Source organism: Aspergillus thermomutatus, assembly GCF_002237265.1.
Source record: "Aspergillus thermomutatus strain HMR AF 39 chromosome Unknown NODE_77, whole genome shotgun sequence".
Lineage (NCBI taxonomy): Eukaryota > Fungi > Ascomycota > Eurotiomycetes > Eurotiales > Aspergillaceae > Aspergillus > Aspergillus thermomutatus.
The window spans coordinates 94,536-110,611 of NW_020798126.1; the positions used below are offsets into that span (position 1 = coordinate 94,536).

A 16,076-nucleotide genomic window follows, 5' to 3' on the forward strand; every position below is an offset into this window, starting at 1 on the left:
TTCGTTACGAGTCTGGCTAACTTGCATTAATTGATATTGCCAGGACAGTCATTTTGAAACCGTCGCATTCATCATGTCTTTAGATGCATACGCTATCTTGGATGCCTTCTCCGATATTAAAGGTCGCACCGATGAGTTTATTGTTACCAACAATCTTGACACCTACTCTGCTGAGTTCCTCCCGAGGTCCGAGGAGATCGCGATTGCAATCTTTTGCAATGCCTTTGAAGAGCTGGGCTGTTCAATCCGATCGGCAACATCTGGATCGAAGCTTGAACGTGTCCAGCCTGTCGCAGAGCACAAGAAGCTGGTAGACCATATATATCGCATCTTGGAGAATAGAGCTGGATTGATCGCAGACGACGGCAAGCTCGTCACTCGCACCTCTAGGCCCTGTCCTGACAGAAACATCGATTCCCAATTGGAAAGTCTCCTACGTGATAGAGCTGCCCAGGATGCGGAGATCAAGCTCATGCGAGCAGTTGGGGGTAGCTACGGCAACTGTCTCGCCGGAAAGGTCGATGCGGTGCAGCTGCTCTTTCAGTCCGCCGAAAGCCGGTTGCTCCTAGATAAGCTCTATGCTACTTCCGACGCGACAAGCAGCCTCCTGCAGCCGCTAAAAGCTTTCATCGAAGAGGTAGCCAGCGGCTGGTCGGCTTCAGGCGAGCCTTTGCGAGTCCTTGAAATCGGAGCTGGAACAGGAGGAACCACCTCGGTACTGTTACCGGCTCTGGCTCGGCTTGGCGTTCCCACGGTTTACACCATGACAGATATCAGTCCGAGCTTGGTGACACAAGCTTCCTCAACTTTCAAGCAATACCCGTTCCTGGAATACAAAGTCGTCGATATCGAGAGAGAACCACCGCTGGAGCTGCAAAGCAGCCAACACATCGTCCTCGGCTCCAACGTCGTCCATGCAACAACAGACGTCCCATCCTCGTTAAAGAACATTCACAAGATGCTGCGTCCGGATGGATTCCTCATCTTTCACGAGTTGACAACGCAAATGCCATGGGCTGACGTGGTTTTCGGTCTGTTCGAAGGCTGGTGGCGATTCAACGATGGGCGGCAGCACGCTTTGCAATCACCCCAAGCTTGGGCAAACATGTTAAAGTCTGCTGGGTACGGCCACGTAGACTGGACTGATGGATCCCGCCCAGAGGCAAAGCTGCAAAGTCTAATCTTGGGGATGGCTACTGATGTAGAATAGGTTATTGTTTATGGACTTGAATCTCATCATACGTGAACCCACTAAACATGCACAATCCCTTTAAAGTACATAGTTATACACTACAAGACCACATACTAAGCAATGAAAGAATATACTACAGTATATAGATCTTGGGCGTTTATCAAGATTACAAACATAATCAATTAGAGAGCTGTAATCTATATACGAGTTGCCACTAACTCCGTATATCATCAAGTCGTATTATATTATATTAAAGTCATAACTGCTTTACTCTACTTATTTTAATTTTTTTATTGTATTTCAGTCAGTTAAGAGCTTGAAAAATGCGTGTTATTACCTACTCATGAATAATCGTGGCCAAATGTCGTGATTATGCGGTCTGGTATTATCCAGGATGTTATTGCTTTTAACCCTAGCCCGATCTTAGTTATTTGACCTTTAAATAGCTTACACCAGATAAATAATCAATGCACCTATTCGTTCCTCATAAATTATTACTGTATACGATCGTGTAGTGAGATAAATGGTCTCAGAAACACTCCTTAAAGAAGAAGCTTATCATCTTGCCTGCACAAGTAACTGTGCTTTCCCTTCAATCACTTGACATCTCTTCTCAAAGCAGGAAAATGTTTTCTTTTTACGCTGTTCTTGGAGTAGCTTGGGGGTTGTGCTCTACTGCCCTTGCCCTTGCGCCAACCCAACGCAATGCTGCCAATCCATCTTGCCGGTACCTCCCCGCCGACAAAGAATGGCCTACAAGAGCAGACTGGGACGGTTTGAATACTACAGTCGGCGGCAGGCTTCTGCGTGGAGAGCCATTGGCCCAGTCCTGCTACCGACCGCATGAGAATCCTGCAAAGTGCGCCGAGATTCGACAAGGCTGGGGTCTTGACAGTTTGTAGTAAGTACATACATACATACAGATGATTAATAGTACTACTCTGTATCTGAGGTGAAATACTTACTCCCGTTGTAGCTACGATGATCCAGTAAATTTCATGTCTCCATTCTGGCTGAACAACTCATGCAATCCTTTCTTGTCTTCTCTCAGCAATGCCTGCACCCTAGACAATGTTGCCTCGTACGCTATCAACGTCACCGATGCTGCGAGTGTCATAGCGGGAATCAAATTCGCACAGCGAAAGAATATTCGTCTGTCCATCAAGAATACCGGTCATGACTATCTTGGACGTTCCAGCGGGAAGGGTTCGTTGGCACTATGGACACGTAACCTCCGAGACATGGCAATCATCATGAACTACACAAGTTCAAAATACTCGGGTCCTGCTGTCAAGATCGGGGCTGGTATGCAGTCGCATGAGATAGTCGAGATCGCGGCAAAGCATGGCCTGCGAGTGGCAGGTGGCCTGTGCCCGACTGTGGGACTAGCAGGAGGGTTTTCCCAGAACGGAGGGTATGGCCAGCTAGCTTCACTATACGGGTTGGCTGCAGACAATGTGCTGGAATATGAAGTAGTTACGACTGACCTCAGGCATTTGATAGCCTCGCCATCAACACATGCCGACTTGTATTGGACCCTGAGCGGCGGCGGGTCGGGCAATTATGCCGTTGTTCTCAGTCAGATCGTCAAAGCACATCCGGATGGCCAGGTTACGGGCGCTACTTTTGCACTGGTGAATACGAATCCCACGGCTTTCTGGTCAGCGATCCAAACATGGTACCAGCAAAGTCCACGGTTCAATCTTATACCAGGTTTCTCGGCATCGTGGATCTTCAGCAGTGAACTCTTCAGGCTCACTGCGGCAACCTTGCCTGGCGGTACCGCGTCAGACATGGATGCAATCCTGCAAGACTTTTATCGAGTCATAAAAGAGCTCAACATGACATTTGTTGCCAAGAACACCATAGTGAAGCCATCGTTCGTTGAGCTCTACAACACGTTCGTTCCCCCCAGCCAGGCCGATGCATCATTCCCTGCAAACAACACCATTGGAAGCCGACTAGTACCTGCTGCGGTTGTTCGGGACAATTTGACGGACTTACTGGACGTGTATCGGCACATTCTTCAAGACGAAACAGTGCCTGGTGGTGTGACTGTGGTCGGTGGCACAAGCAACAACGTATCCCATGTCAATATTGGTGTTGCTCCGGGCTCGAACGCGGTGCTCCCTGCCTGGCGAGACGCTCTCTTTACTTCAAGTGCTGGCGTCTCATTCCCGGACAACACAACTGTCCAAGGTCTACAACTCATTCAGGCCAAGGTAAATACGTGGCAAGACTGGGTCAAAGCACTGACCCCAGGAAGTGGCTCTTACATTAACGAAGCGACATATGACAATCCTGACTGGAAGTCAGATTACTATGGTAACAACTATGAAAGGCTTCTTCAAGTCAAGAAGAAGTATGACGGAAACTTCACGCTCTGGCAGCATACATCGGTGGGAGCGGATGTTTACTGGCAGGAAGACGCAGAAGGCCGATTATGTAGGGTGTAAAAGTTGAGAGGACGGCTCTCTTCGTAATGCTATATCTTATATAGAAGCTATGTGATTATCATAATAAATACTGAGGCGTCCAAATGTCAAATGCTCATCAGTCATGCATGCCTAGTCGCACTTGCCCAGGAATAACATCAGTGGAATATAGCTCTGGTCCAGCGACGTCATACTTCTCCATGCGAATGATATCATCCGCAATTTTCTCTGCGAGTCCATCTAAGTACCTCGGAAAGCTTATTAGCGATTGATATCTCCTCCTCTCAAGAGTCTGTCTGATACTTACAAATCGTTCCCTGGATGTGGCTTGGTAGAAGTATCGGTAACGAGGATGCGTCAACAACGCGAACATTTTTGACACCAAATACTCGAGCTTTGGAGTCGATCACGGCCATCGGATCACTTTTTCGACCCATCTTGGCTGTCCCCGAAGCTTGAAAAAGCGGGTTGGCGTATGTCCGTACAAATGCCAGGACCTGAGAGTCGGTCTCCAATGCAGAGGCAGGTGGAAAGGCTTCATGACCGACCAACACAGGTGCAAGAAACGTGCTGTTCAAGATGTCTTGCAAACGTCTGAAAGCTTGGAGGGCGATTTCGGGGTCGCGGGGGTCACTCATCCAAGCTGGGTTGACAATAGGATTGTCTTGTGCTCTGTCGGACATGATGGAAACATTGCCACGGGAGAATGGGGAAACAAGCGCGACTGCCAAAGTTGCCCAATTATGCCCATCTGGGCTCCCAAGAAAGCCCGAATGAGGGCCACCGTATGCTGAGAAGGCAACGAACTCCAACTCGGGCCTATCAGCGTCGAGATTATCAAGGGAGTTGCGTGCGGATCTTTCTAGCTTCCGCCGGTATCTCTGGGGCAACTTCTCGAATGCAAGCAGATCAGCTGCGTACGTAGTGTACGCGCCTCTGGGCGGGCTTGATTCATAGTCCTTTAGAGCTTGTGCGGCTGCATCTGCGTTCCATTGAAGCTCGGCAGTGGTAGGGACGCTGACCCTCCTACTGATTCCAGCACACACATGGTCACCCAGATTCTGACCCACGCCGGCAAGATCAGAAATAACGTTGATTCCATGTCGCTCAAGTGTCGCTTTCGGGCCAATTCCGGAAAGCATGAGGAGCTGCGGAGAGCGAAAAGCACCGGCCGACACAATGACCTCTTTCCTGCAAGATAACTTGAGTAGCAGACCGCCACGGTCAAATTCGACACCGTTCGCCGTCTTGGAAGCGTCGAATAGAATCCGGGTCGCCAGGGCGTTGGTGTAAACAACAAGATTTCCGTTGTTTATACCCAATCTGTTGAGATAGCTACTGTCTGACGTCTCTTTGGTGAAAGAAGTGGCATCAAGTGTTAAAAGCTGATGGGCGACGCCGTGAAGCGAGCCACCGACGAAGCCATCGAGATTTTCTTCGAAACCTAGTCCAACGAGGGCCTTCTTGATCCAAGTCGCCCACGGCCACACGTAATTGCTGAATGTGATTTGCAGCGGGCCTGAGGTATGGTTCTTCCAATGAGGCGGAGACCTTGCAGTGCTATTTGAGAAGCGGTATGACAAGGATGGAACGGTGAAGTTGATGGGTTTGGTTAGGTAAGGAGTAATGCTTTCCCAAGTGTACGATTGGTCGTCTACGGCATCTGCCCACTCCTGGTAACTGCTCTTGGGGGCGAACGTGAAGGCTTGATGGCTCCGGGTGGATGTCCCTCCAACCGCCTTTCCCTGTGGGTAGAGTCGATTCAAACCGGCTTGCGGAGTGGTAGTCAAATTCCAGTCGACTATTGGATTTATTACAGAACCTGGATACGTGTGCTGAAAGGCAGAAGCATACAATGGCACTTGGCTGAAATTGCCGTTTCCCAGGTGGTGAAGAGAACCGGCTTCTATCAAAGCGACGGTACTACCTGCCTCAGCAAGGCGAACTGCCACGGGGATTCCAGCCGTGCCGGCTCCAATAACAATGTAATCAAAAGCCATTGATGCGCTGACGTTGAAGATGTCAAAAGTTGGCTGTCCGAAAGACGAGCCAACTAGCCTTGACGAGGCATGAGGCATGCATGAAAATAGAATGACCAAATGCGCTAGCGCTGCCTTCATGACAAGTGTGCTCATGTTCTTTTGCTAAAGGCTAACATCAATAATGGAATTGTCAAGAGACAGATACCTTCAAGACTAAAGGATAGGTTAATCCAGCAGAGTTGTCAACAAAAATGCAGTAAACATAATTTTAGAAACATTCACGATAATGATGATCAAAATAATAATAATACTCATGAGGTAAGAATTATTTATCATAACACACTTCATGTGTGTGTTTTCTGTGGAGCTGTGCTTGGCTGTGCTTTGAGTCCTAAGGTTATTATGCTTATTATAAGCTAACAGATAGTTATCCTAACATGCAGTCAGTTATCAAATTAATTCTAATTACCGATTGATGCTGATAGATTATCAGTCCAAGTAAGATCCTAATCAATCAATCAGTAATCAGTAAAAATATGGAGTATAAAGTAATCATGCATTATTAAGGATTACTTATTTCACTGCACGTCTTATCTTTCCCCTAAGGTAGACTATAGAATCTAGAATTTATAAGTTAAATCCAGTATAATGGTTATTTTTATCCTTACAACACACAGTGGGACCTATATAACAAAGACAATAGTATATTCTAGCTATAAGATTCAGACACTAAGATCTAACATTAGGCTTACCTACTGTTATATATATTACTCCTCCGTAGCATCATTAGCGTATTGCTGGGCAAATACAGAATTCTGTATTCTATTATACCTAGGCAATTTTTGGCCTGGTGTGTCGGGTGCTTGTCTATGCATATTTAGATAGGAAATAGATGCCAGTTCCTAGAAACATCGGGAATCGTTATATCTCAATTCGTTCCATCTAACAGTGTTCAAGTCATTGCACCTCCGCCCCAGACTCTAGCAGGGCCTCCACTGCTGCATCAAAACCTGCATCAATGGCAATCAGGAGGGGTGTTCTTCCGTCTTTGGTGCATTCATTAATCAACTTGCTGTCCCCAGCACAATGTCTGAGGAGTCTTTTAAGTAATCGATCCTGGCGATGTATTACCGCCCAATGCAGGGCTGAGCGATGCTGGTGGTCCACATATTCAATTCCAGCCCCGTGCGATAGCAACAGATCGACAACCTCTTCGAATCCAGCAATAGTGGCATTGATCAACGGTGTCCTGCCTTCGGAGTCCTTCTCATTGTAATCTGCATGATGTTCAAGCAATAGCCTAACAATCTTGCCGTGGCCCATTTGTACTGCCCGCTGCAGTGGACTAGTATTCCCCCTTCTAGTTGTATCACCCCCAAGATTACAATGTATTGCCTCACCACCACTGCTATCGTCTGAAAGAACAGCTGATTGGCTGTATTGGGAGGACTTGGGGAGTTGCGCGGCTGAGTCTGATGCGGGCGGGGTGAGTTGTACGGTAGGGTCCACGGTGTCGAGGTCTGAAGCAAAGAGAGTGTTGGTTGCACTGAAGTCAAATGAATCCAGGAACATGGCCGTGTGAACAGCGTCGATGCTCGGATCACAACCCTGTGTAGGGGGGCTGATGGAAGTCATCCGGGATACAGCAGGTGTATTAGGCAGGCTGTCGTTGGTGATTTGAGTCTCTGAACACGGGAGAGGGTTCAGGCTCGGAGTCCGCACACGCTCAGGTCCTATTATCTTCTGTTGATAGTGCTTTTCTATTGTGGAGTATCAAGAAGTCAGTGTGGGTTTGCAATGCCCAAAGAGCACTCGGAAGGATGAGTTGTGGATCTCACGTACGTCGAAATCGACGCTGAGCCAGCCGGTTTTGCTCGCGACGACGCTCCTTCGCCTCAGTAGAGTTGGAAGATTTCGGCGCCATGGGCTACTAAGCGTGTATGGCAATCTCTGCAGAGAGCTTTTGGGGACTTTCCGGCGCATGGGAGCCATATGAGGTAGGGGTATCCTGTCATTAAATTGGACTGACCGACGGCTCTCCCTATATCGGAGTGTTCTATTCGTCCTCACTTGAGGCAGGACAAGTATTTTCATTGGATGGACGAATCTTACTCACAGAGAAGGTCCTCGCTAATTTATGCAGGTGAGACGAAAGGATTGGCATCCATTGCGCTGATATGACTTTCGAGGCTGATAGGTAGATCATCTGTGAGGCCATTCAATATTATTGGTGCTATCTTGATTAGACTTCTAAGCGTGAGGACAGGAAAGTAGGAACGTGGGTGGGGGCACGCGGGCCGCTTACAGAAGTACGGAGTATCCCTAGCCTCGCAGGCCGTCACATCATCTACCACTAACTACCTCCCCGCTTGGTCACATCATAGCCCTGGTCCGATTAGAACCATCGCTAACCAAATACTGAAAAAGGGCGCATATCACTGCTCAGATAGGAAGGAGGTAACACGTAAGCTAATGAGAAGACCGCCCTGAAGGGATAGCAAGAAACTGAAAGAGATGAATTGAATACCGTCCTCTGTGTCCTACCATGATGGTCAGGTCGGCCTTATGTACTAACTAACTAAGCTAACTGACGACATGCATACTGGCGGTGATGGTGGGAGCGATAGAGTCTGATAGGAATGGGGGGGTCACCCCATTTCAATACATGTTATTATAAATAAACATCTTTTGAACCGCCAACCACCAACCACCACTACTATACCTTTACCTATCAAATGCTTAATCAAATGCTTAATTAATATATTTTAATAGTAATGAGAATGAAAGCACTTACTCAGAACTTTAATAGCCTGCTTACTAGACCTATGTAAAGGAATACAATGCTTGTATGCTACTTAAAGGGGTTCTAGGCCTTGAAAGGCATGTGGTTGGTGTAACTTCTACTGAGGTAGGGCGCGGAAAAATTCCTACCGAACAGAAAACTACGGACGCCAAGTCCATTACCCCGCCCAAGCGACCCCACATCTGTTCCAAAAATATATATATTTTGGAACACCTAGCGGTTGGGGGTGAGGGGGGTGAGGCTCATGTTGATCGTGCACGCACCAATTTAGATAAGAACAGGGCACCTCATACAAAACCACTCAAGCAAGCCAGCCAATCACAGATCTCTAAAAACCAACAAGACCAACAGCCGTCTGGGTGATCAGCCAAGGCGCCGTCGATCCTTTGCGCTGCAACTACCTAGGTTCAAATTCTCCATCTAATACCAAGTGTATGTTGTTGATTGGTTAATGAAATAAATCGTTATAATTGGTCGTTAGATTCATAATTGATTCTCCTTGCTGTTTTAAGCTTTACAAGCCACTGCTGAGAGCAGGCTCCCCACCAAATCGCTTAGCTGTTTCGACTGTACGTAGGATGACACCAATCTCACAACACGTACTTCGATGCTTTCTATTTAGCTATGATGTGGACATTGTCTGACTCGAGCATTAATGGTCTTCTTTCCACGGCGGGCTTCAATGTCGGAAACATTTGAGTGCTGCGAGAATATAGCGTCGACCTCTTCTAGAGTTTTGCCTTTGGTCTCAACCCAAAAAAATACCTGCAACAACATCATTAACCGCTGTAAGCTGGCGAGTGTTCTTTGACCTACCACAATTAAAAGCACGATGACGTCCCAGCTTCCGTTGATGATGTACATCTTCCAACCAATATTCTCCAAGGCGATTGGCATGATAAACACCAGTAAGAGTCTGCTCTTTTGTTTAGTACCACGCGCGCCAGACATGGGAAAAGACACACCTACGTTAGGCTGCTAAGCATAAATGAAGAGAAAGCCACGCCGTTAGCTCTAATACTATAATTCATGACCTCAGTCGGATAGAGATAGATGAGCGGTGTCCAGGCCAGGGAGTAGAAACCCTGAAAGAGGAAAATCACTGCCACATTGCCATATAAAAGGCTTTTAGACGTGCCATTGGGACCATTGTCAGCGTACACCTTAGTTAGACCCCCGATAATAAAAAGGCAGGCGATAAGCAGGCTCTGGCCAACAAGAGCTGTTGGACGCCGACCCCAAGAAGTGACTAGAAATGTGCCCAACAGGCAACAAAGCAGACACCAAGCGTTTAGAACAAGGTTGATATGCAGCTGGGCGCGACTGTCGGTGAGTCCAGCAATGCTGAGCTCCGGCCCCAGATAGAAAAGACTGATGAGATTCCCAACCACAGTGGACAGGGGTCCAACAGAAGTTCCGATAAGGAACCTCCTCCGCAGAATCGGGTCCTTGACAATCTCTACGATGGAGCTCTTGCATTCCTTGTCCGATTTCAGGGCATCCGCAATCTCTTCGTAGATTGTGAGCACAACCGGATCGGATATATTGCCGTTGGCATTCGTTTGGGCGACGGCGAGGCGAGCCTCGTCGAAGTAGCCCTGGTACTGAAGCCAACGCGGACTTTCCGGGACAAACGGCAAGATGAGAATGCAAAGCAGAGAGAAGAGGCCTTGGATGAGCGACGGCGCTCGCCAAGCCCAAGAAGTGGTCCAAGTGCCAGTCCCGAGAGTGATTCCGGCCGCCAGGATTGCACCAATCCAATAAAAGTCGTTGAGGGATCCCACCCCCCATGCTCGGAACCGACTAGGGAAGCTCTCCGAGAGGTACACGCCGCCAGCAATCCCAGAAGCAGATGCCCCGAGGCCGATGATAATGCGACCAACGACGAACATGGCAATATTTTGAGCGGCTGTTTGCATCACAACCCCAAGTATGGCAGCCAGGCTGCTCCAGAAGATAGCTAGTCTTCTCCCGAGCCTGTCCGCTATCATAACTGCGAACATAGGTCCAAGAATGCCGCCGATGAAGATGGAAGCGGTGTTCAGGCCCGTTGTTGCTGCGCTGAGCCTAAAGTAGTCATTGTACGCAGGCAGGATGTTGAGCGCGTTGAGCAATGCAGTATCATAGCCAACCGTCTGTTAAGCTTTTTTGTTAATCTCATTCTTTATCAATGTAATTGCATACAGCAAAATTTGGTAGGGCACATACACAGGATTGCACAAACGAGCATATGATGAGGAGGAGCGACAAGACGAAAGTAGACTCTGGCACCCACGCCGGCAACCATGTCCCGGTATGTGTTTTTCGTAGCATCTTCAAGGCCACAGTTGTGTCCAGTAGCAAGGCTGAAGGAAAGAAGGAAGGAAAAAGAAAAATATTGAGGTCAAGATTTGATATTAGCTGTTAAAACCCCGTGTTCGACAAGTGCTATTGATATTAATGAGAAATGTTGGCATTACATATGTTGCGGACAGTTGCTAGCACATCCAAATACGCTTACATCTGAGTTAAGCTGGTGATTATGAAGAGATCGTTAGGAGCCATTCCCTATGGGATGAATTATAGAATCATAGCTGCTCATAGAAAGCATTTACTATAGTCTATTTGACTGTAGCTCCGCTAAGGCTACCTGTAGAGGACAGTAAAACTGGTTCATAACAAACATTGAAGCGAAAGCTGTGGATTATGATTAATTATTATTTGGTTCCTGTTGCATTCTGCTGTGTACAAACAACAACTGTATATCAGCTGGCGTAGTTATGTAGCTATTTCAGCACACTTGGCTAGAATTTTACACAGTAGAGGCCCTTTGCTGTCAGCAGCAGTAAATATTCACATGATACATCTTGTTTCAATGGATTACAAGTCGATTCAAAGGCAGTATGTTCAGGTTAGAGTAGAAAGCTGACGAAGTAGAGGTGAAGTGTTCCTCTGATTTACTTCGTTCCTGTACGAGTTGACATAACCCTCCCCTCCTCTTTTTACAGACTTCGAGAATGTTATGAGAACTAGAATCCGAAAGCTGTATTCTTGTTTCAAGCCGGATGTTCCTTTGTCTATTGTCTATTACAGGGTAGGTTTAGATTCTTTGGCTTTACGGCCCAGTTACGAGTAATCTCTGTCTATAGCTCTGCTGTTGATAATCCGCTTCCTAATTTGAGATAGAACCTCGACTGACAATTACCAATTGTTCAATGTAAGAAATGTTGCATATCTTTAAAATAAGGCTCGTTGTGTTGTAGATTACTGCTACCGGTGGTGGTGCCTAAAAGTGGTTTGCGTCTCCTAATCTTGGCTATTGAATCCCTGCAACTAGCCTATAGATGATTGTAATACATAAATAATCATTAGACTTATATTGTCAGATTGCAGGTAATCTGGTAATATGATTACGCTGGTGATCTGAGCATGCTAGGTCAAACTAGGTCATCTTCTTGCTGTGTCCAAGAATGTATGTCATAATCTATGTAAGGAGTGACATGACTAGAAGATGTCGAAGCACTGTATCTTTGGTACCAGATTGTATATTTTACACTCACTTATTTTACCTATTCTAGTTAGACTCAGTTAACCAGAATGCACACAACTTCTGGTCTTGTCACTCCTTACATAGAAAATCACATACATTCATGGACACAGCATGAATATGTCCTAGTTTAACCTCTACATGCTTAGATTACCAGCATAATCATATTATGATATTACCTGCAATCCATCAGTTATAAGCCTGGATATGCTTCCATTCCTTTGAGTAAGACATACCCTACGGCCTACATTTAAATCCTAGTAGCCACAGTGAGAATAGGGCTACTACATACAGAGCTAGAGCAGTACCATACAGATAATATAGAAAGAAAAACAAGCACTATAGATACTTAATTATCTACAGGTATTAAGGAGCTTACTCCCTGGGGGGCTATATTAAAGTATAGGAGTTACTGAAATACTATTACCCTAAAATAGTGACTATCATGATATTATTTTAGTATAGTAGTATAAGTTCTCTGTTAGTTATAAGCCTAGACTGCTAGAGATATCAGAATATTATTATTTTTATATGATTTAAGGGATATACTCCCTTCCCCAAGACCTTAGGTTAAATTAGAAGAAACTATATAATTAGATTAATCTAAAAGGCTGCTTCTAAGTAATAAGAGATTAATAATCTACTAAGACTACTTCTTAGTAGTAAAGAATAATCTAAGAGACTGCTTTTTAGTAGTAAGATATAAATTATAGAAGATAATACTACTATTAATAAGGTGGTGCTTATACTAATATTAAGAGAGAACTACTATATATAGCTCTAGCACCTTAAACTAGCTGCTAAATAGTATAATATCTAGAAGTATATTAATCTAGATAGTATAGCTATGCTAGCAGAAGAATAGGAGGTGTCTAAATAGAAAGAATATATTAAAGATAAGAATAGAAAGAAGACTATAACTAAGATAAATTTTAATAAGGAGAAATACCCTATAGATTAGAAACTATATCTAGAGGTAGTAAAAAGAGTTAAAAAGAATCTTAAGAAACTAGAGATATATATATTTATAGAAGAATTATTTAAAATAGATAAATTAATATTTAAAATATCTTTCTTCCCTACCTTAGGAGGTGCTATAACCTTAGGAGGTGCCTTAGGAGGTACTAAGGCCTTAGAAGATTATATATTTATAGTAATAGGTTTAAGAATACTACCCCTATTACTGTTAATAACCCCTTCCCTACCTACTCAGACCTCTAAGATATTAACCTTTAAGATAATTATTCTAGGCCCTGTAAGCATAACTAATATTATATCTTTATACCTAGTAAATACAGTATTTTCTAATATTAATCTATTTAAATCTACTATTATAGATACTAGATTAATACTATATATTTATAATAACCTAGATTAGATAATTAATATCTATAAAGTATAGCTAGGTGACTATATTAGTATTAGTAATATAAAGGTATTAGTAGAGAAATAGGGTAAGAGATAGGTATATAGTACTAAATTAGATAGAATAAGGGTATTAATACTTCTTATTTAAATAGCTTATATCTCTAGAATATATACTAATATTATCTCTCTTATATATATAAGAGAGGTAGATATTTATATTAATATAAGGCTCTTATAGCTTACTAAGAGAGATAGTTGTCACGGGCTAGAAGCCGGTCAACCTATGACCTAGGTTTGGACGGTAAGAAATCGCTAAGGGGTTCTAACTAGGGCCGCAACGGCCGAACAAGAAAAGATGTGTGCGAACTGCAGGCGAGGTCACGTGACTTGGTGACCTCGTGATATCGTTGGTGCCTAAGGCAGCTCGTGAGTGCCGATAGGCTCGAGCATACAGCGGGCCTTGCCCGCTACAATAGTAATAAATTCTATATTATAGAAATTTACTATAATCTTATGATAGTTAACTATATTCTAATAAAAGAGGCTAACTATATCTTTACTATAATTAAATATAAGTATACTAGATCTGCTATACTAAGAAGCCTTAAGAATATAGAGTAGTAGTAGTATGTCACACCCTGGGATCCGTCTCTGCTGTTCTTCTGCTAGTCAACTGCTTTGGGAAGGGGTGATATAGTCCCTGGACTATATCCGATACTTGCCTGAGGCCTACCGACCAGGTAGCCTGACGATGCAATGATACAATGACCTAACGAGGTCAAGGACAATCCAAAGGATAACACAAGAACAATAACAGTAGAGATAGAAGCAAGGCCTATTGAGTACGTATACTCAATAGTAAGAGAGTAACTGACGAATCGGACTAGTGAACTTGTACTCAAGTGAGATATTGATATTGAACGCGAGGAACTAGACTAAGAGTGCTAGATACAATGGTAATGAGTGTCCTTATATATCCATAGTTCCTCCAGTTGGTATGCGTGGTAGATGGTAGAGTGGTATAGTGGTAGATGGTTACTATACCAACATACCCTTTATGTCATATACCAATATACCATATCACGTGAGAGGCTGGAATTGACCTATCAGCCGTCATCACGAATGTATCCAATCACCTTTGTTCGTGGTTATGTCACCCGCATGTTCCTTAGAGTGATTGGATGTCCGCATTCCGTAATTCTGCCTGTCTCATCCGCCTTAGGCTAGTGCGGCTGTGTTGGTGCCGTAACATCACCTCCCCCTCTCTTAGCGTTTCGCCCTCGAAACTTCGTTCATAAAGGTCAGCCTTCCCCGAGGTGAGTGATGCCTTCGTTTCCTTGTTTCTTCGATATGTTCGCTCATCATGCCGAAACGTCGCGCTGACACGGTTCTTGAAAGTACTCCCAAACTTCCTTGCGATCGCGATCAAATCGCTGTTCGAGTTCGTCAAAAGGAATATATTGTTGAGAACGGTTTCTTTACTTCTTTTCCGTGTGATCACTGTTCGTCGTCTGGTGAGGCTTGCGTGATGGATCGAACTCGCCGGTATTCAAAGTGTGCGTCTTGCACTCGACAAGGTCGTGTGTGTAAGAAGGATTTCCACAGTGGTCGTGAATGGGACTTGCTGCGTCGTGCTGAGGACAAACTGTCTTCTGATATCGAAAAGAATGAAAGTGAACTCGACTTGTTGGAACCCGAGTTAAGTGATTTGCAGTCTCGGCTTGCTGAGTTGCATCAGCAGTTGTTGAGCAAACAGAAATTATACCAAGAGGCCATGCTTCGACAACGTCGATTGCGGAAGCAGATGGCCTTTCTTAAACAAAAAGGTTTCAAAATGTCAGAACATGATGCTGAGTTGTTGCGGATCTTGGATGAGAAGAAGTCTTCTGAGCAGCCTGATCCTGCAGTTGACATTGATCAACTGGCTGCGACTTCTGAGAATCCCAATCTTACTCAGATGATTGCGGAGATCGATCAGATGCCTCCTTCCTTCTGGGAGAACTTCGACTTTTCCGTGAATAATACTGTTGAACAAGTTGGTGGCAGCCTGTCAGGTTCTCAATAGGCTCCCATGTGTTTTCTGAGGTATCATAATCTTTCCATTTCACAAGATAGTATGGTTTTCCGCTGACTCGCTTGTGGTTCAGAATCTGTTCCACTTCGTACTCGAGTTCAGTGTCGTCGTCGATTTCCACATTTTCAGCAATTTTTGCAATTTTTGGTGCTGGTTCCAATAATGAGATATGAAATACTGGATGAATTTTTGACATGCTTTTTGGTAGTCGTAGTCGATAATTAACTGGTCCCAGTTTTTCATCGATAACAAATGGTCCAATTTTCTGATGGTCCAATTTCTGACTTGGTCGTTTCGTTTTGATGTTTCTGCGAAGCAGGTAAACTTTCTCCCCCCTTTTTAGGTCTGGAGCACTCCCGTGCTTCTTGTCATAGTAGATTGCCATGCGAAGATTCATGAATTCGATGTCTCTCGACAATTGAGTTCGTAGATAATCGATGGTTCTGATGACATCTTCGGCGTCTTCCGCGGTGGGTACTTGGTTCCGTGGTTCTCCAAGCAATGTGGGGTTATAGCCGTAATTTGCAAAGAATGGTGTTTCCCCTGTTGTGGAGTGAATGGCGTTGTTATAAGCAAATTGTGCCATTGGTAGATAAGCTACCCAGTCGTCTTGCTGGTAGTTCACATAGTGTCGCAAATATTGTTCGATCGTCTGGTTTGTTCGTTCAGTTTGTCCGTTGGCTTGTGGATGATATG

The 16,076-nt window shown here is 44.8% G+C and overlaps 4 protein-coding genes across 4 annotated transcripts; 2 read left to right on the forward strand and 2 right to left on the reverse strand.

Annotated features, from left to right (window-relative positions):
• Positions 1 to 73: 73 nt before the first annotated feature.
• CDV56_108009 (uncharacterized protein) lies at positions 74 to 1,210 on the forward strand (the record flags this gene model as incomplete). Its single annotated transcript, XM_026761628.1, has 1 exon — positions 74 to 1,210. One exon carries the CDS (start codon positions 74 to 76, stop codon positions 1,208 to 1,210), a length of 1,137 nt encoding a protein of 378 aa, XP_026615048.1.
• Positions 1,211 to 1,818: 608 nt separating this feature from the next.
• CDV56_108069 (uncharacterized protein) lies at positions 1,819 to 3,648 on the forward strand (the record flags this gene model as incomplete). The annotated part of the gene is made up of 2 exons (XM_026761688.1): positions 1,819 to 2,093; positions 2,169 to 3,648. 2 exons carry the CDS (start codon positions 1,819 to 1,821, stop codon positions 3,646 to 3,648), a joined length of 1,755 nt encoding a protein of 584 aa, XP_026615049.1.
• Positions 3,649 to 3,745: 97 nt separating this feature from the next.
• Positions 3,746 to 5,627, reverse strand: CDV56_108131 (GMC family oxidoreductase; the record flags this gene model as incomplete). Its single annotated transcript, XM_026761750.1, has 2 exons — positions 3,746 to 3,867; positions 3,935 to 5,627. The coding sequence occupies 2 exons, from the start codon at positions 5,625 to 5,627 to the stop codon at positions 3,746 to 3,748; spliced, it is 1,815 nt and encodes a 604-aa protein (XP_026615050.1).
• A 939-nt stretch (positions 5,628 to 6,566) lies between these two features.
• On the reverse strand, positions 6,567 to 10,725 carry CDV56_108211 (uncharacterized protein; the record flags this gene model as incomplete). The annotated part of the gene is made up of 7 exons (XM_026761830.1): positions 6,567 to 6,886; positions 7,010 to 7,369; positions 7,452 to 7,536; positions 9,058 to 9,177; positions 9,229 to 9,328; positions 9,382 to 10,547; positions 10,621 to 10,725. 7 exons carry the CDS (start codon positions 10,723 to 10,725, stop codon positions 6,567 to 6,569), a joined length of 2,256 nt encoding a protein of 751 aa, XP_026615051.1.
• Positions 10,726 to 16,076: the final 5,351 nt, after the last annotated feature.